We start from the raw sequence: 20,069 nt of genomic DNA on the forward strand, positions 1-20,069 counted from the left end.
GGGAGAGTTGAAATGATGAAGCAAATAGGGAGATGTAAACAACTGGTGAATTTGGGTGAAAGGCAAATAGGAGTTCTTTGTACTATTCTTGCAGCTTTTCTGTGAATTTGAAACTATTTAAAAAAGGTTAAAACAATTTGTTTTAGGTTAGTTAGATGTGACAATGTATTTAAAAATGAACAGACAGTATTTGGAAGAGATACTCCCCGGTAAGGGGGACAGGAAACGAGGAGGGACAGGGTTCTGTGATGTCACCAAAGACTTTAATTGGAGGCAGCTCCTCTGCAGTGGCTTTTTGGCGGGCTGAAGTGACTCTTGCTGGTGGCACAGGGATGGCTCAGACGTCTTCTCCTCCTATAGGGGAGTTTCCGAATCAGTCTTCATGGCCCCTGTTTACCGCCCTCTTCCTCCTGGCGCCACTCCAGCAGTCCCTGCAGCCTCGGAGACCTGCGAGGGGGCTGCCGACTAGAATGCTCAGGGTCTCCCAATGAGGCATGGCTGGTATGGCCAGTGACCCTGGGAGTAGCAGTTTAGGTTTCTCTTGTAAAAGCCTCTTTGGGAAACATGTGAATTCACATCTGAAAGAAGAAAGGGAAAAATTACACCAAGTTAAGTCTTTGCGCTGGGCCTGGCTGGACTGTTCCGGTCGCCTCCATCCCCAGTCATTGTCAGATTCTGGAATACTGTGTGAGCCGTGTGGACCCCTGCCTGGGGTGCACTGGGGCTCCACGGGAGCATTCAGTGACACCAGGGTGTCTTGCCAAGTGCAGTGGCCTGGAAAATAGAAGAATTGGGCCCATCCTGGTTCTGACACTAACACCACTGTCTGCTGGGCTTTTGGAAAGTTCCTTCCTGCCGTAGACCACAGCCTTCTCTATACAGTGAGAAGCTGGTTTTTAAACTATGTTCCCTGAGCCCTGTGTGAGGAGGAGAGGGGAGAGAAGGGGGTAGGTGGGTTAGTGGGGCTTGTGGACCGACATCCACGATTCAGGTAGAGCAGGATGCCTTTGAGTTTTTACAGAAATTGGACTTTGAGATTTTGTTTGCAAGGAGTGTTTAGCTATTATGAGAATTCTGAAGTGACTGGGCTGGGTGACCCTTACCTCTCAACAGCCAGCCTCATGGGTTGGTTGTGAGCTATGTGAGGTCATGTGGACACAGCCTTGGTGCCCATCAGTGAGGCTGCAGTTCTTCTTCCTGGATATGGCTGCCATCCAGTACCCAGAGGCATTTCTCCCCCAACTGGACTACGCTCAATCCACAAGCATTTTCTGGCATGTTTACTTGCCATGTACCTGGCTGAGTTTGGAGGAACAAAACTGATGTAGGCCCTGCCCTCCTGGAACTTACTGTCTGGTGTCCGAAGCAGACATTAAGCGAACCATCACACACAACACACACATAAAACTAGGTCACGAGGGCTTAGAAGGAAGGTATGGATGTGTGTTCTTTCCTCCCAGACCTGCTGCTCCTCATGTAATTCCCAGCTCCGGGGATCATGAGGACAGGTCTCAGACCCCAGGACTCTGTCCAGTGTGTTCTAGAATATGACTGCAGCTTCCTGAGGGGAGCAGTCCCGCCTCTTTGTCACCCCACTTGGCTTAGCTCAGTATCAAATTGGGGTTTGGTCATTAGGACAAGGCTCCCTCCCCCAGAGGTTTCCTGGTCGGTGTTAGGGCCCCGATTTGGAACTCACCTTCAAACTCACTGCCGCCGTTATACGAGGCTCTCTTTTCTGGATCGATCAGGGGTTGTCCCAGAGGTTTGCGGGACGCTGTATCACCATGCTTGAGATTTTGTCCATCAAGTTCATCCTTCTGCAAACCTGGCAATGATAATTCCACGTGGTCATGTGGGGAGGCTCAGAGGGGATGACGGAAGGAAAGGCGTTTTGCCAACTCTAGAGCAGTGCACATGGACCAGCGGTGGTTATTATGTGGGTGGGGAGTACCTGAATCTGCATCCTTTAGTCTTCTGAGTTCTCCCCCTCATAAGCAGGTACTGGGTTCAAAATACGCATTCTTTTTAAAACATAGTTTACTTTTTTTTTCTGTTTATAAAAATAACATATATCCATTATAGAAAAGCTTAGGAAATATTGAAGAACATGAAGTAGGAAAAAAATGCCCAACTCTCCCTTCGGATATCACCAGTGTTTGCCTATTTGCATATTTTTACGTAGTCCATCAGATCCTGTATATTATGCATGCATTTTACTTTGTACAATCATAAACATTTTGCTCATGTCACTAAATTTTAAGAAATAATAGTTGCATAATATTCTGTTTTATGGATAATTCAGGATTTATTTAACCAGTGTTCTATTTTTGGGTATTTTGGGGTAATTTATTTTCAAATTTCACTACCATAAATACCATTGTGATGAACATCGTTATTTAAAAAAATTTTTTTTAATTAATGGAGGTACCAGGGATTGAACCCAGGACCTTGTGCAGCCAAGCATGTGCTCTACCACTGAGCTATACCCACCCGCAAACATTGTATATAATGCTTTGTTTCGATATACTCCTAGATTCTTAAAAGTATAACATATGATCTTGTCAACAGACTGAGCTGTGTTCTGTAACAAACAGCTCTGTCCTTTCCCAGCTGCCTACCTTGAACAAATTGTCTCACATCTCTCTGTCTCTGAGATGGCTGATATGTAACAGATTTTGCATGAGCAAGAAATAGACACTTTCATTTTGTAAACCATTGAGATTTAAAGCCATACTTATTTTAACAGAAGAGCCTATCCTATCCTGGCCAATATATTATAGTTTCCAATTGTTGACCTTTATCGAATGGCTACTTTGTGCAGGCCCCGTGCTCGGTGCTTCTATATATTCCCTCATTTAATCCTCCCAATGATCCTGAAAAGTAATAATACAGTATGGATGTCCCAATTTGATGGGTAAGGACGCTGAAGCTCAGAGTGAGAGGGTGACCCGCCCAATTCTGTGGAGAGCTGATGGGAGCTAGCCCCAGCCCCAAAGGCAGGGATCTCGACCACTGCTTTTCTAGTCTTTAGGCAAGTGCTTCTCACACTGTAAGGTATATTCAGATTCCCCTGAAGGTCATGTTAAAGGGCAGGTTCTGATTCAGTGGGTCTGGAGTAGGGTATGAAAGTGCAGTTCTAACAAGCTCCCAGGTGACGCCCATGTTGTTGGTCCATGAATCACACTTGAAGTATCGAGATTTTAAGCTCTATTGCTTATCAATTTGGGTACTCAGCCACCCAGTCTTCATCTCCTTTTAGGTTGGAATTATTCACTCAGTAGCGAATGGCAATCTGAGGGTATCTCAGCAGGAGGGGATGAGCAAAATGAAGTCTTGAGAGGCTAGGCTGGGTGTTTTTGCCTGGTACCTACCATGCTTCGATGGCTGAAACTCTTGGCTTTGACTGGGGGTCTTGGAGTCATCTATACCATCAGGCTCCTCACAGTCTTTGCAGCAGAAACAGAACATCTTCGAAGCCAGGTTTTGGTGGGCTGCTGTATGAAGTAAAGGAATGGGGGCCTTGGGTTCTGGGGCTTGAATTCCATGTGCCCCATTGAAGATTTACTGTGATTGGGGTTCTTATAGGGTCAGCTTCTCCCGAAGTATAATATAGCCCTTCCCTCTCCCACATCTTAGCTCCCCATAGCCAGCAGGTCCACGCCCTTCAGCCTAGGTTGCTCCATCTTAAGGCCATTTCCCCTATTTTATACAAAAATTTTCTTACCCAAGGAAAGGAGTCCAAGTCCCTATTCTTCCAGGTTCACTTGCAGGGGTGCCTGATCGAACTGACCGATCTTGAATTTGAGCGCAGTTCCCTGGGCAGGGCTGTTTCCTAAATAAACATAAGACTGGGTGAAAAGCATCAATCCTTTCTCTGGCCTTACACTCTGGATAGGACCTCCACTATAGCAAAACCCAGCCCATGCAGAAATGCATACAAACTTGCTCAGCTTCTATAGAGATCTGTATTCTACCCCACTTCTAGGTGTATGTTCTTGGATGGATTCCTCAACCTTCTTGAGCCTCACTCTTGTCACGTGGAAAATGGGAATAGCAGTGCCTACTTTGCAGAAGTAAGGGTTTAAATAAAATAAGAAAAGTGACCCTTGTGGTGCTGGGTACACAGAGTGCCCAGTTAGTGGTCATTTTGTTTCCCTTCCCTTCCCTCATGTAGCTCATTGGCTCCAAACTATTCTCGCTGGTCCAGGTCCTGTGAAAACATGGTGACGAAGCACAATCTTATAGACTTAGGTCTTGGTTCTGCCACCAACTTGCTGTATGGCTTTTAGTAAGTCCATGCTTGTCTCTGTGTCTCAGGCTCTTCGTCAGAAATAAAAAAAGAAGGGAGGTTAGATCACCCTTCAAGGATCTTCCTAGTTCTGATGGTCTGGAATTATAAGGCCTTGTTCAGTCCCAAACGACCTTTGCTGTGTATCAACTTTTCCAGGTCTCTGAATGCCTCCTGTTCTCCCTCCCCTTTCTGTGGCAAAGTCCTCTTGAAGGGAATTCTTATCATAGTGTTGGTTAGGTGTCCCTCACCTTACCCAGCGCACTGTGTGAGTTGTCTCATTTACGGGCATTTGCTTCTCACGTTCTCTGCTGTGGTACCACCCAAGCCAGCATCATCTCTCGCCTGCGTCATGGCAATAACTCCACCTGATCTTCCTGTTTCTTCTACCCTGGACTTCTTAATAATCAATACAGAATCTTTTAACTTCCTGCACATAAGCTATTCAATAAGCACAATTTATATACTGTGGCTAGATACACCCAGCAGAGTGGACACAGGCAGACATGCCCATTGCGTGGAGCCCTTGGGCCAAGACGGGTACTCTCTGGGCTCATTTAGCCTCAACCTCCAATAGTCCTTTGGATCTACTGCCAATTTTTCATCATAATTTGAGCTGTGACATATTTCACTGAGTGCTCTTTAATGAATGTTTTATTTTCTTAGGATTTGTAAACAAAGGGAAGTTTATATAAGGCAATAGGTCTTCTGTTTTGGAGATGTAACATTTATCAAGTATGCTTGATAATATATTGATTCTTCTGCTGCTTTAATTTCAATTTTCTTCATCTACTTATGTAAACTCTTGCTTTGGGTTTTTAAAAGTTTTTTTTAGAATTTTGGAAATCTCTTTTGGGGGAAATTAGGATTGATTGATTGATTGATTTACTGAAGGTACTGGGGATTAAACCCAGGACCTCGTGCATGCTAAGTATGTGCTCTACCACTGAGCTATATACCCTCCCCCACTTCATGGGGTTTTGTTTTGTTCTAGATTGCCTTACATATATAGAGTGTAGAAGGAAGTGCTTCATAAGGAAGCAATGAAATCCTAAATCTCTTATTTTCAACACTGAAAGTTTGCCATAATGGCCATTGTAATTCTAAGTCACCTAGCAAAATGTTGCCATTTATTAAGATAAGCACATCAGAATACATTCAGTGAGAGCATATATACAAAGCAAGAGTTTTTCCAGGAAGAGGCAGCAACTTTAATGTAGGTGAGATAATGACAAATCGGAAAGCATAGAGTGCAGTCAGTCAAAAGTTTGTATTATGTACGACGTCTTGAATTCCCTGGCCAAAGATAACTTAGAAGAGTTCATATGATCAACAGCCTGGAAATCACTGACTCCAGAATATGGGCTGAATAAAATGACCTTTCATTGGATGTAACAAGACATGTGCTCATGAAGGTTTGGAGGGACCCAAGACAAAATTTTAGCAATTTCCTTTATATAAGCTGACCATCAATCTAACAGACCTCCAACCATTCATTCTCAGCGCTGACCAGGGTATCATTTGAAATTTATTTCCTTGGTCATTCCTGGGAAATCATGGGTTATGATTCTAGAGTGCCTTCCAGACTCTTCTTAAAATACTTTTAATTATTATTGTTTGTCTCACAGTCATTCATTGGCTGCTGTCCAGAGAGTCGAATACTTTTATGCAGCAACTAGCCTAACATATGGTTCCACAGATGATTTAAAGACCAAAGCAAGATATCAGGCTGGCTGATGCTCAAACTGAATTATCAGACCGTTGTAAGTGGAAAAATGGAACTGTATCTTCAAGGAAAGTCAAGGGCAGTGGTGAAGATCAGTATAATCCCTGAGGGTCTCTCCTGTGGCTTTGATTGAGGCCCAAAAGGGGAGACTGAGAATAAAAGAGGAGTTTTCATACTCCTTTGTGCAGTCCACTTGCTCTGTAACCATGGTAACGGACAATCACTGGAACCTGTTTAAACCAATTTAATCTATTAATGGACCTTTACCTCGGTGACCATTCTCCTGAAAGTAACAGACCCATGACAGTAGGTACACCTTCATAGCTGACGGTCTACCACTCCTAAGCACTCCTGCCTCTTAAATTCCACCTGTCAACGAACTGAATGCTTCCTCAAGCTCCATATGTATCAACCATTAGCTTTGTTCAAAGACTTCGTCATTGGAGCATAGATATCCCTCGTTCAACGAGAAATAAATTCAGTTTTTGTTCCACGCATTGAATGGAAGCCTCTTCTGCTACAGCAGCTTACACATACACAAGTATCTTGGAGACTGGAGATTGCTCAGCAGAGATTTTTAAATATAAGTTTATCTGAATCTAGTGCTGGTGCTGTTCATGGCTTTACTCCCCGGAAATTCTCAGAGAAAAAGAGGGGAGTAGAGCCACTTTCTCCTTTAAGTGTTGGTAGCAGAGTTTTGAACTTTTGAACCCTCTTCAGAAATGGAAAGGGTTTTAGGGAGAGCAGTGTAGCAGTTACAAGCACATTCTTTGAGGCATAATTCTTAAGGATTTATTACTTATTAGCCATGAAATTTAAAAGAACATGACTTTCCTGAACCTCCGTTTTCTTATTTGTAAAGTGTGAATTATAATAGAAGTATCTATCCTAGAATGTGGTTGTGAGGATTAAATCATGATGGACAAAAATGTGGAGCTGATTTTGGCTTGGATAGGGTGGGTGTGGTATTTCTTCCACTACCAGCGCCCTCCTCTAGATGGAAGCAGCTACCAAAGAAAAGGACCCCTGGATTACCTCCAGTGGGCTGTGAACTTCAGGTCTCCACTCACCCCCGCAGCAGTTCGACCAGGACAAGACAGATCAGTGAGGTCGAACAGGAAGAATTCTGGAGCTGGAAGAGCCCTGAGCGGTCATTCAGCACAGGTGAGATGCTGGAACCACAGAGAGAAACAGTAGTGTCAAGATAAGAGGGATGGCGTATGCTTCCTGGAGCAAAGTGACAAGTTGCCCAGGACTGTTGGAGACATTGTCCCTTTAAGTACAAAAAAAAATCCCTCCTGCTCTCAGGTCTAACCTTTGAGCCTCACTCACCTGCAGCTGACAGAGCAGAGATGGGGCTGTCTGTGATGTCACAGAGCCTGAGAACAAGGGAATGTTGCAAGTAGAGGGGATTGGACTGACTGCAAATGCCTGGAGGAGGGTCGATGTCTGCTGACCCTCTCTCTCATGGCCCTTCCTTCGGTCCACAATGCTGTACTGTTCTTTGGGCACTGGAACTGAATCCCTGGGCCTTTTGTGAAAGCCATTGAAGATGGGGGGGCCAGAAGGGGGCAGTATAGCACTGGCTGCAGAAGACCTGGGTCCACATTCTCTGTACCCAGCTAGATGGTCACCTTAGGCAAATAGATGTCACATCTGTTTCTTCCTCTTTAAAATAGGAATAATAATTATTATTTAATTTACTTAATTAAGTAATTTAATTATATTTTTAGGATTAAGTGATATCAGGTAAACATTTAACATGGTGCCTAGATGTAGTAAACCTTCAGGAAATGGTGGTGGTTAATGATATGTGCAAGAATAAAGTGACATTTGCTCCCCAATCTATCCTTGACGGAAAAGGGAATCACTTTATATTGGAGTCCTGACAAAATCTCTCTCCTTATGGAACACTCTCATTTCCTTTATTTAGGACAACCAAGTACTATTAGGGGAAGCCAAATTGGGTTAAAATGTTCTCAATCATTGCTATTTTGGGATGCTTATAGAAGTCACCTGATACCAAAGAAGCAAAAGCAAGCCAAGATTCAGCACAATTTTGGATGTCTTGGTACCAGGCGGGGAGTTGCGGGGTGGGGGAAGCGGGATGCAACCTAACCATCATCATTATTTGATGTCTTCTAAATCTTACTTGTAAAGCAGTACTCCTAAGTGGTAATGTTGAAGGTTCTCAACTCTTGCTAAAAGTAAGGTTCATCTGAGATGTTTCTAAAATGTAAGAACGCCCTGGGGCCTAACTCTGGATAAATTAGAATCTTTGTCAGGGATTGGTGGGTGGGGGGAGCCTGGGCGTCAGTATGTTCACAAAGCTTTCCAGGTAATTCTTGTATGTAATCAAGACTGCGAACTACTCAGTTACATCGCTGAGATCTCTAATTATACACTTGGGCAGTGATTCTCTGCAAAGGCTGCCCTTAAAGTCATGGGAGGAACTTTTAAAAAATGCCACGCCCAGTGCTTACTTCATAGGTCAGGAAAATCACTATTTCTTGGCATTGACAGTTTTTAAAGCTCCCCAGATGATTCCTACCCTCCTTTTAAAAACTGAGATATAATTGACTTATAACACTGTATAAGTTTGAGGTGCACAACATGTTGGCTTGATACATTTATATACGGCAGTATGATTACTATAGTAGTGTTAGCTAATACCCTTATCACATCACATAATCATTCCTTTTTCATGTTGAGAACAATTAAGTTCTAGTCTCTTGGCAGCTTTGAAGTTTATAACACAGTGTTGAAACTACTGCATTATAACAGCATTGAAAACTATTGACTTAGAGAATCAATTTTTAAAAGCCTTCCTTTTCTTGATGCTATATAAGCGTGTCTTTCAGCTTTTCAGGGACAGCATTATATATAGGTTCAAAAGGACTAGTTTTTCAAATAACTTAGAAATGAAGAACATATACTCTGGAAATCTGTGTTAGGTGAAAGCTGTAAAGATACTGATGTTAGAGATGTGTGAGAAGTGTTTGAGTGAAATTATTTCAGAAAGTGGGAGATTGAGGATAGCAGTTCTTCCAGATTAACATATTTTGTATAGCATGCCACTGTAAACATATATCCTGTATTGAATCCTTGTAAATAGATACTTTGTTATTTAACCCATACCACTAAATGTTTACATATTCAAGTTGGCCAAAATACTTAAAAAAAAAATCTTTGCATGGGGATATTGGGAGATTGTCTTCTGTTTGGGGTGGTTTACCATTCAAGCATTTAGGGTCTGGTTGCTTCTTTCCTCTTGGGTCTGGGGTAGGAGTCTAGTCAGCAGTCTAATTCTTGGTCTAGATTGAGAATATGAAATCCTGAATCCAAAACCAGATTTTGAATCTGGTGTTTCCCTGAGGCAGGGGCTCTGGACTCAGAACTGCCTAAGTGAGGAGCCCACCCTCGTAATTTACTGTCTGACCTTGGCCATGGCCATTCACTCCTCTAATCCTCAGTTTCCTTACCTTTAAAATGGGAATAATAATAGAGATGATGTGAGGAATACATGAGACCAGCGTGGAATGTTTTAAGTTGCTCCTGTGTAGGAATTGGTCCCAGGACCCTCAAGGATACCAAATCTGAGGATGCTCAAGTCCCTTGTATAAAATGGTGTAGTATTTGCATATCACCTATGCACATCCTCCCATATAATTTAAATCCTCTCTAGATAACTTATAATGCCTAATACAGTGTAAATGCTATGTAAATAGTTGCTGGGGCAAATTCAAGTTTTGCTTTTTGGAACTTTCTGGAATTTTTTTTTCTCTGAGTACTTTCTCTTGAGGTTGGCTGAATCCTTGGATACGGAGGGTCAACTGTAGTGCCTGATAGAGAAGAAGTAGTCAATGTGGCCTATTATTATTATCTGATACTGCGAGTGAAGGTTAAGGAGGCATCTGGGTTGATGCCTACGTGTCCAGCTTTCACATCTGTGGATGTGAAATTAGAGAATTCAGGAAGAGTAAATTTTGGATAGGGATTCATTTAGGTTTTCAAAAAACTTAATTTTGAAATAATTAAAAAATTCACAGGAGGTTGCAAAGAAATGTACAGAGTTCTCGTGAACCCTTTACCCAGACTCCCCCAATGTTAACATCTTGTGTCACTAATGATATCAAAACCAGGAGGTTAACATGGGTACAATCCGCAGAGATTATTCAAAGTTCACCAGTTATGTATGTACTCATATGTGTGTAACTGAGAGCAATTTTATCACATGTGGCTTCATGCAACTCCACCACAATCAAGACACTTAACTACCATCACCGCAAAGTTCCTCTGTGCTGCCTCTTTATAGCCACATCATCCCCTCTCCCCACCATCTCTAACTCCTGGAAACAGCTTATCTGTTCCCCATTTCTATGATTACGTCGTTTCACGAATGTTCATAAATGGAAACATGCAATATATATGTACCTTTTTGAGGGCTTTTTTTAAAACTAAGTATAATTTCCTTGAGATTCATCCAAGTTTTATGTACCAATAGTTTATTCCTTTTCATTGCTGACTCATAATTCACGGTATGGCTGTACCACAGTTTAACCAGTCACCCACAGAAATTCACTTGAATGGTTTCTAGTTTTTTGCCATTACGAATAAAGCTTCTATGAACATTCACATACTAGTTTCTATGCAGAAATAAGTTTTCACTCCTGTGGGGTAAATTCCCAAGGGTGCAATTTCTGAATTGTATGGTAGATCCATTTTTAGTTCTAAAAGAAGGTGTCAAATTGTTACCGAGCCTCCCAAGTTGGACCCCAGCAAGTGTCCTTCTGCCTGGTGATGCTTGTGCCAGTAGAACGAGACCAAGTTGGATTCAGAAGCAAAGGAAAGTTTTATTCTTTGATTGAAGAATGGAGAGGTGTGAGCTCCCTTCCAGAGTGCTAGCTTTTCCCAATAGGCCATGGGCGGGGCTGCTGTATGGGTGGGGGTCCTCCTCCGTGGAGCGGGAGGGAGCGGAGTTCTCGCGGGACCAGCTCAGCTGTGCTGCTCAGGCTCTGGATCACAGTGCCGAGCGCAGCCTCTGTGCGCACGGCCCACTGCCGCCATCTTGAATTGTGGTGTCGTGTGTCGCGTGTCTATGTGTGTGTGCACGCGCGCGTGTGCACTTTTGCGGGCGGGGGCCCAGCTGACATGTGGGCTCAGCTGTTTCGCCCTAGGAGCTCTGAAGAACTGGGTGCCAGGCCTCTGCACCTGGTACCCTACTAGCAAGTGATACTAGACGAAGCTCGAAGGAAAAGGAAAAAAAAAAAGGTTAGACTTTATTTTATTACCCAGACCCTAATTTTATTTCCCAGGAAGTGTGAATGGGCTTTGCCGGTGACTAAAGTATTTTCCATAGTGATTGTGCTGTTTTAGAGGCCCACCAGCAATGGACGAGTGGGCCTGCCTGTTTCTCTCCTCTCCTTCAGTGTTTTTTTTACACTATTTTAAATTTTAGCCATTCTAATAGGTGTGTTTTGGTATCTCTCTGTGATTTTAATGTGCGTTTCTCTGACGCTACTGATGTTGAACATCTTTTCACGTGCTTATCAGCCACCTATCCCTCCTCTTTGGCGGAGTGTCTCTGTGTCTTTTGCCCATTGTCTAATTGGGTAATTTTTAAAATTCAGTTTTTAAAATGGTGGCTTATTGAGATATAATTCATATGCCATAAAATGTGTACTTTTAAAGTATACAAGTCAGTAGTTTTTAGTATAATCAGAATTGTGCAACCATTACCACCATCTAATTCCTGAATATTTGCAGCACCCCAAAAAGGAGGCTCCGTACCCATCAGCAGTCACTCTCTATTCCCCGCTTCCTTCCAGCCCCTGGCAACCACTAATCTGCTTTCTGTCTCCATGAATTTGCCTATTCTGAACATTTCATATAAATTAAATCATAGAATATGTAGTCTTTTATTTCTGGTTTATGTCACTTATAATCTTTCCAAGGTTCACCCATGTTGTGACATATATCAATTCTTTATTTCTTTGTGTTGCCAAATAATATTCCATTGTATGAAGATACCACATCTTATCTATTCCTCTGTTGATGGACATTTAGATTGTGTCAACTTTTTTGGCTCTGTGAATAATACAGCTATGAATATTTACTTGCAAGTTGTTTTTTATGGGCGTATGTTTTCTTTTCTCTTGGGGATATATACCTGGAAGTGAAATGGCTGAATCGTATAGTAACTCAATTTTAACATTTTGAAAAAATCACCAAACTGTTTACAAAGTTTATTTTATTTTATGATGCTTCCAGCAACGTATGAGGGTTTCGTTTACTTTATACCCCCAACAACACTTATTATTGTCTGTCCTTTCATTTTAACCATTTTAGTGAGTATGGATAGTATCTCATTGTGGTTTTGATTTGTGTTTTCCTAATGATTAATGATACTGAGCGTCTTTTCATATATTTATTGGCCATTCGTATATCTTGTTTAAAGAGATGTCTGTTAAACTCCTTCGCCTATTTAAAAATTGGATTGTCTTTCTATGGTTGAATTTTAAGAGTTCTTTACATGGTCTGGATATCAGCCCATTATCAGATACATGGTTTGCAAATAATTCTTGCATTCTGTTGGTTGTCTTTTCGTATTCTTGATGGTGTCCTTAGAAGCACATGTAAGTTTTTTATTTTGATGAAGTTCACGTAACCATTTGTTGTTGTTGTTACCTGTGTTTTTGATGTCATAGCCAACAAACCAACCACCTGACCCAAGGTCATGAAGATTTACTCCCATGTTTTCTTTTAAGAATCTTATAGTTTTCTTACATGAGGTCTTTGGTCCATTTTCAGTTAATATTTGCATATAGTGTGAGGTCCAACTTCACTGTTTTGTATGTGGATTTCCAGACTATTCTTTCTCCATTGATTGGGCTTGGCACTGTTGTCGAGAATCAGTTGACCCTAAATGTAAGGACTAAAATTTACTTCTGAGAATATTGCATCTGATATTGTAAGGGACAGTCAAACGAAGGTTTCCAGAGAGATCAAATGAGACAGAGTGTTGCGGATGGCATTTTTGGTCCCAGTTCCTCACCCCTGCCTATGGTCATACCTCTTCCATGGCATCATTATAGGCAGAATGTATTTCCCTGCATTTGGTTTTAGATTTGATGAAGTGATTTGCGTTGGTCTCTGGTTTGTAGGCAAAAGGGACAGTATTAGAGTTTTGAGCTTAGAATGCTGAACATGTTGCCACTTCTGTTCTTTCTCTTCTGCTGCTGCCCTGACAGAATATGTGCCCACTAGCCCATTAGTCCAAAAGGAGAATGAGAGGCATAGGTCAGAGTCACTCCAGGCAAGCAGCCCAGGTAAGCTCAGCTGAGATCAGCCAAAACCCACGCAACTCATAGACAAGGAATGACAATGTGACTGATGCCACTGAGATTTGGGGTGTTTTGCTGTGCAGCAGTGATTAAGTGAGACACAGGGCATTAGACATTTTTAAATTACACAAAATATTGTCCACAGGAGAAGGAAGATTGAGATCGTTCACTCTGCTTTCTTTTAATATACTTCTGTTTGAACAAGAGCTCTGACCAATTAGAGACCTGGGGACGTTTGCTAGGCCCTGGCATTAACGCAGTATTTCCCCAAAGTGTGGGGCACAGTCCCCTAGTGGGAAGTGAGATGATTTAGGGTCAGACATGGACATGACATTATATAGCATTGAATATTATCATGAGAGAGTGACTCCCTTTTTAGTCTTTTCAATTACATACAGGGAGACGTCTTAGCTAGGTGCTGCCCACTCTGTCATGCCTACAGAAAGTTGACAACCTCCCTTTATAACAAAAAGAAAAACAGCCTGCAGGCTTAGGGTCTTTGCAGGTGATAGCATCATACCAGAATTTTAGCACCTTATTCTGTTTTTATTCTATTTATTTTTGTGTTGACCTTTTCCATTTATATGGTACATTTGTTTTTGTGTGAAAGAATGAGATGGTTTAAAGAAAAATATTAAGGAAATAATAGTAGAGATAGTAGGCAGATCCAACAATGATGTGTGAATAAATGGAGTTTAGGAAATACTGATTTGATGCACAGCATCATGTCAGTGACCTATGTAGTAAATATTCTGGGATGGGTTTATGTTTGTCTTCTAAGCAGCCTGTGGAAGGGCATCATTTTGGATGTAAACTCATGTCTTGCCCATACTTTTTGAGATGAAGATTTAGTTTATTCTTTCAAAAATAAGCTTCTCAATTTCCAGGAATCCTAACCCCTGGACTCCTTTCAGAGCCCCAAGGTGAGGGTCACAAATAAAATCTTCTTGTGGCTCTTACATAACTAAGAACCTTATAGAAAAATCTTCCTCTGTAATCTCACATTCTAAACATAGGCTTGACTTTTGGATTGCTTCTAAATAAAAACATATTTTTCGATTACACTGGAGACAAAGAAAAAAATTTCCAGTATCAGTTTGAGACTTGTGGGAAAATGAAGAGAATCAAGTTTCACTGTTCTCAGTGAAGGTTTTGGTATTGAAGTTCTGTCAGGTTGGCTGACTTCTGAGTGTGGTGGGGGTGGGGAGGAAGGAAGGATAAACATTGTTACCAGTCATTTAATATGTCACTTATTACTCAGATCTGACACTAAATGCAAAGGCTGTGGCAGGAAGACAAAGCTCACATCACTGTACATGCTGTGGTCCAGGAGAACATCTCTGAAATGTTATGGTTTCTCTGAGTAATTACTGAATCATCTCTTTATTACAGTGAAACTTCACAGTGACACTGTTTGCTGTGGAACAGAACCAGAGGGCTTCATTCTGGGCCTTCCTGGGCAGCGACTAAAATGGCTTGGCTTCCAAAGAGGCGATGCATGCTCCTTTACAAGCCCCTCTCACCCGAGCACAGCCAACGGAACAATGCTGCAGTGCAGGCCATTCTCAGGAACTCCTGCTGGGCAGTCCCTCTTGGTGCTGGATTTTGTTCTTCCTCCCTCTTTTGAAACAGTGGATAGAGAAGAAGGAGCCATGGGCATGTAGGGTAGCAGTTAAAATGTGGGCTTCCCACATTCCTTCAAGGATGTTTTCCCTTTACAGCAAGTCATCTGCTAGGTCCATGGTCTAAAAGATTACTTACTCTTACGTGGATTTTTGCCTTTCCCACTCAGGGAGAACCACTTCCCTTTTTTGGGTCTTATTTGCTCAACTCTGAAATGGGACCCACAGTTCCCAACTCGTCCAGGGCAAGAAGAACAGGCATCTGTGAAACTGCGTGTTGCACTGCCCCATGTCGTGCATTTTGAAAGGACATCTGTGCCTTCCCCAGTGTCTCACCAGGCTGCCTTTAGGTAGCCATCCACCCATCTGTGCTCTCTCTGGAAGCCTTTGTGCTCACAGAGCTCCGTCATATTACCTGACCCAGATGGGGATGGGAGTAACTTGACTGAATGATAAAGGGGAAGCTTGAGACCCTACCATGTGTCCCTGACCTCTGAACAGCAATATTGTTTATAATGCTCTTTATATTGCAAATCCTGGCAGAATGCCATATATACACGGAGAATGGTGCATATGTATACTTCAATTGGATTTGAGTAAGACTCTGTATTTATTGTTGCCTTGGTGCTTGAAAAGTAAACAGAGGGGATGTAGGAAAACATACTTATACGGTGTCAAGCGATAGGGGGATAGAGAAGAAGCATGTTTGAAGGCAAAGGGCAAAGTCTTACAGAGGAAAAAAAAAGTTGAGAAAGAGAGATTCAAGGTTTCCAAATCAGCAGACTTACCTACTTATGTCTCCATATACCTTTTTCCAGTATTTTCTCTGGCCTACTGATGGGCAAAGGTGCACCATTGGAACTGACATACAGCAGCTCTTCTGTTTCTAACATTTGACCTCTGAACATATTCCATCAGTCGTGTCTTCACTTGGATAAATTAGAGGTTTCTCCTTGTAGAGAAGGATTGGAAGCTACCAATTTGAGGCCCTACCCTTTTCATGGTGATTTCTCACTTAGCCTTATAACTGATTTCTAGATAGTTTGCCAATTCCCCAGGCATATGGAAGATCTTATTTCTTCAGACTGTTCAGATGAAGACCTAAAAAGTGAAATCCAGCATTCTCAGAAACCAATGCAATAAGACAAAATCCTTTGACCTTGGCGAGGATGCTGGAGAGAGCTATTGGCTTCTCCTGTGGAAGTCTGCTAGATGCTGTGGGCTTGTGTGCCTGGGGCCACCTTGCCCCAAAGTAGGCAAGAATCATTTTATGGGGAGTCACTATAATAGTAACATGAGTGTTGACTGTATGCCAGACACTGTACTAAGTGCTTTGTTCAGGGCAATGGCCTAGGATGAAATATGACCTTGGACATGTTATGTGGTTTCTCTGAGCTTCAGTGTTCATGCCTCTAAATGGGGTCATAACACCTAATTCTCAGGAATTTTTAAGGATTCGCTGAGACATTGAACTCAAAGTAATAGGTGCAGAGGAAACACATAATATGTAATGTTGCTGTTTTCTTGTTATTCATGCATTTCATACGAGATTCAGGCAGTTGTGAATTTTGTGGCAGATGGAGTGTTCTGTTGGCCCTGGGCTTCAGTGCCATTTTGAAATTTTTTTTTCCCCAAAAGGAGAGATAAAATGCTTGAATTTTAAAGGAAGAGGATTTCTGAGTTGTAAGTTAAATGTCTGATTTATAAAAGTAGAATAATTTTGACTGCAAATCCACAAACAATGATTTCAAAGTAGATAAAGACAAAGCCGTAGACCTAGGCTCATTCTGTAAGAAGAGATTCTTATGTCTCTCAGATGGAAGAGACTTTTACTCTAAGATTTGAAAGCCTCATGATATTGTCCTAACCCACAAGGGAGTATGTTGTTTCTTTCCTCACAGAATTGTAAGGCTTTGTAAGACTTGTAGAAGGCCTTAACTAGACTCTGAGCAAAGGTTTAGTTCCTCTTTATAAAGTGTACCTATGGGCTATATAATTTGATAGAGGTAAATGAAAATATGTTTATTTTCTATTCCCACTCCAAACAGGGTCACACAAGAGTTGCCAGGTTAGGTTTTTAGTATCTGACTGCTCCCTTCTCAAATCTTGTTGAGTCGCACAGCTTCCTAGCTCTGGGTCTGGGGCAGGAGTTGAGTTTGTTATCTGACCACTACTAGGTACCTGAGGGTTCTAGCTAAGGTCGGCCTTAGAAACTTCCAGAACCCCATGACAGCCACTTCTATACAACTTGAAAAGCAGCCATGAGAGAGCTCAGATAGGTCCCTCTCATCCTCCAACACAGGTTTGTATTTGGCATTTGTTTTTTTGTTCACTAAATGCTTTCAGACTAAAGGGGAGATGTCACCTAGATTTATAGATAGTTATATCTCTGATGAAGGCTAACCCTTTCAGAATCTTCAGTCTATTATTCGGGAAAGGCAAGAGCCAGAAGAAGATTGAGATCATGCAGACCAACTCTGAATACAATGCCTCCATTGTATAGGTAGGAACACTGAGGCCTGAAGAAGGAAAGGATTTTCCCAAGTTTGCAAGTTGAGCTCCTGGTTGGGCTATGATATGGATCTAAGTCTGATCCAAAACCTGTTTTGGATTTGCAGTAGAAAGTACTGATTGTTTCCCAAATTCCATCTTCCACTTACCCCTTATTTACGGAACCTCCAGTTTATGGTTGAGCATATAACTGTCTGGAGTAAAGATTTATTTTCCAGTCTGCTTTACCATAGAGGTTGCCAAGAGACTAAATTACGACCAGTGACAAATAAGCGGTAGTGTCCTTTGTGTCTTCTGGAAGCATTACTTTGTCCTTCCTCCATCTTATAGCTGTAATATGGAGGTGATGACTGGAGCTTGAGCAGCTATCTTGGATTATGAGGTGGAAGCCATGTGTTGAGGATAAGGGAACATCCAGATAGCAGGATCTTGGGTGCCTCACTTTGCAGAACACTATACCAGCCCTGAAATGCCCATCCCTGGGCTTTTTATATGAGAGCATAAAATCTATGTGTTTAACAGATGTTGTTTTTGGAAAAATTGTCAGTTGCACCTGGACCTTATCTTTTCTGATACTCTGCTATCTCATTCTGCCTCCAGATCTGTTTTCTTGTTTTTAGGAGGATAGAAGTTAGGTTTGGGGAGTTCTGCTGGGGGATGATGAGGCAAAATCCTCCTCGATAAAGAAAGAGATATTCTGTGTATCTCTTCCAACAGATTGGGAACCCTATGAGGGAGGACCATGACTGATTTTTCTTTGTGGTTCAGAAGTCAGCCTAGGACATAGAAAACACTGGTAAATGTTGTTGGATCTATTTATTGCCAAAATAATCCCGAGTAACAAATAACCACAAAACCTTGGTGGCTTATGACAATGCCTATTTATTGCTCATGTGTCTGGGGTGGTCAGCTAGGCAGCTCTGCTGAAATTAATTAGGACTGGTCACGTGTCTGGGGAATTGACTGGCTACTGGATGATCTAGGGTGGCCGTGGCTGGGACAGCTGGGGTGGCTTGACTCTACTTCACACACCTGTCATATCCTACCGAGCTAACCTATGCCAATGGAAGAGGCCACAAATGATGAGTAGAAATATGCAGGTTATTTTTCTTGCCTCTGTTTGTGTCACATCTGCTAACACCCCGTTGGCCAAAGCAGGTCCCATGGCTGAGGTCCCAGAGACAGAGTTACATGGCAAAGGCATTGGTACAGGGTGGGATGAGAACTGGGGCCTTAATGGATCCAGTCTACTATGATGGGTGAATGGATGGAGGGATAGATGGAAAGAGAGAGAGAAAAAAGGCAGACATGGGTAGGAAGTTCTCTACACTGTGTCCAATACAAGGGAAAACAAGTCACTTGGGGGCAGTTTCCTAAGTCTCTGATGCTCTCTGGGGTTACCCACTCTGGGGCCATCATGCCGTGGGGACTGCCCATGGCACATGGGGTCTGGAGTTTTGGTGCAGATCCAGGCTGTCGGGTGTTTATATTATGACTTGCTTCTGTGCTGGGGAATCTTTGCGTCTGAGTGAGTAATTATGAAAGGCTTCACAAGCTTTACCGAGTAGTTGGGAAGAGTCTATTTTGGAGACGAGAAGCCTTTTCAGAGAGAACTAATTCATAACATGAAGACTGTTGTGTTGTGGCCTGAGAGCTGAACCGGGAAGCAAGGCGCCTCTGCCAAATAAGAAAAAAATGACACCAAAAATATGAGCTTCTCTTGGGCAATTTCTGAGTACTATAGTACTTGTCAGCAAGAGAGAAGGCTAAAAAAAGTTTTAAAAAATCCAGTCTTCATGGTTGTTTGAGCTCCTGAAAATAATATTTTTTAAGAAAATGATAATTCTGTAGCACTAATGAATTTGGTCATTTAGTTTTCTGTTATGTATATTGAGGATCCCTTTCCATTAGTTGTTTCAAATACTTTCAAAATAATGCTTAAATATTTATGTAAGTCATAAAACAATGGCTGGTATCAAAATTAAATCATAAAATGATGGTTAGTGTGAAAATTAAAGCGAAGCATAGTTAATGTGAAAATTAATAATGACTAAATTTTGTAATAGTTGATGCAAGAGATTTAGCAGTCTCACCAAGTTTTCCTCATAGATAAAAAAAAAAAACCAATTGATCTTGATGGTGTTAGGATGAACAATTCACTTGGTCATTTTCCTTCCATTGTAGAAATAAAAGTGATTCTGGCAATTTTCCTCAATCTTCAACACAAAGTAAATGCTTTTTGTTTACTTACTCAGCTTGAATGCAAGGAAAATTATATCTAATTCCTTGGCATCTGCAGATCCTGCTGGTTTTTCAGGATCAAGATCAAGAGCGTCTAAGTAGGATACTTTCTGAGGGGCTGAATCTGGAGGACTGAGACTTGTCCTTCTGATCCTCTTTTTGATCCTTCCCCACCTTTAAATTCCAGGGAATACTGAGGGCTGGAAGAGGGAAGAGACTTGCCCATGTGAGTCTCAGAGCACCTTCAGGAATGCAGGATCCTCATGCTGGTTCTCTGCACATTGCATGAGATCACGTCCTTCCATCCTACACAGCTCATGTCCCTTTAAATGGTGACT

General features: G+C 42.0%; 1 protein-coding gene and 1 long non-coding RNA gene across 3 annotated transcripts in view; one reads left to right on the forward strand and one right to left on the reverse strand.

Annotated features, from left to right (window-relative positions):
* Positions 1–140: 140 nt before the first annotated feature.
* Positions 141–7,323, reverse strand: TEX48 (testis expressed 48). Its single transcript, XM_072958994.1, has 5 exons — positions 7,050–7,323; positions 3,725–3,832; positions 3,372–3,494; positions 1,697–1,825; positions 141–354 (listed from the first exon to the last, which is right to left on the reverse strand). Exons 3-5 carry the CDS (start codon positions 3,466–3,468, stop codon positions 338–340), a joined length of 243 nt encoding a protein of 80 aa, XP_072815095.1. The 5' UTR covers positions 3,469–3,494; positions 3,725–3,832; positions 7,050–7,323; the 3' UTR covers positions 141–337.
* Positions 7,324–11,109: 3,786 nt separating this feature from the next.
* Positions 11,110–20,069, forward strand: part of LOC140696141 (uncharacterized) — a 101,853-nt gene continuing 92,893 nt past the window's right edge. For both annotated transcript variants that reach the window (XR_012072223.1, XR_012072224.1), the window contains exon 1: positions 11,110–11,285. This is a non-coding gene — a long non-coding RNA (uncharacterized lncRNA). The remainder of the gene's footprint in view (positions 11,286–20,069) is intronic.

The sequence above is a fragment of the Vicugna pacos genome, chromosome 4, assembly GCF_048564905.1.
Source record: "Vicugna pacos chromosome 4, VicPac4, whole genome shotgun sequence".
In the NCBI taxonomy this organism is placed as follows: domain Eukaryota; kingdom Metazoa; phylum Chordata; class Mammalia; order Artiodactyla; family Camelidae; genus Vicugna; species Vicugna pacos.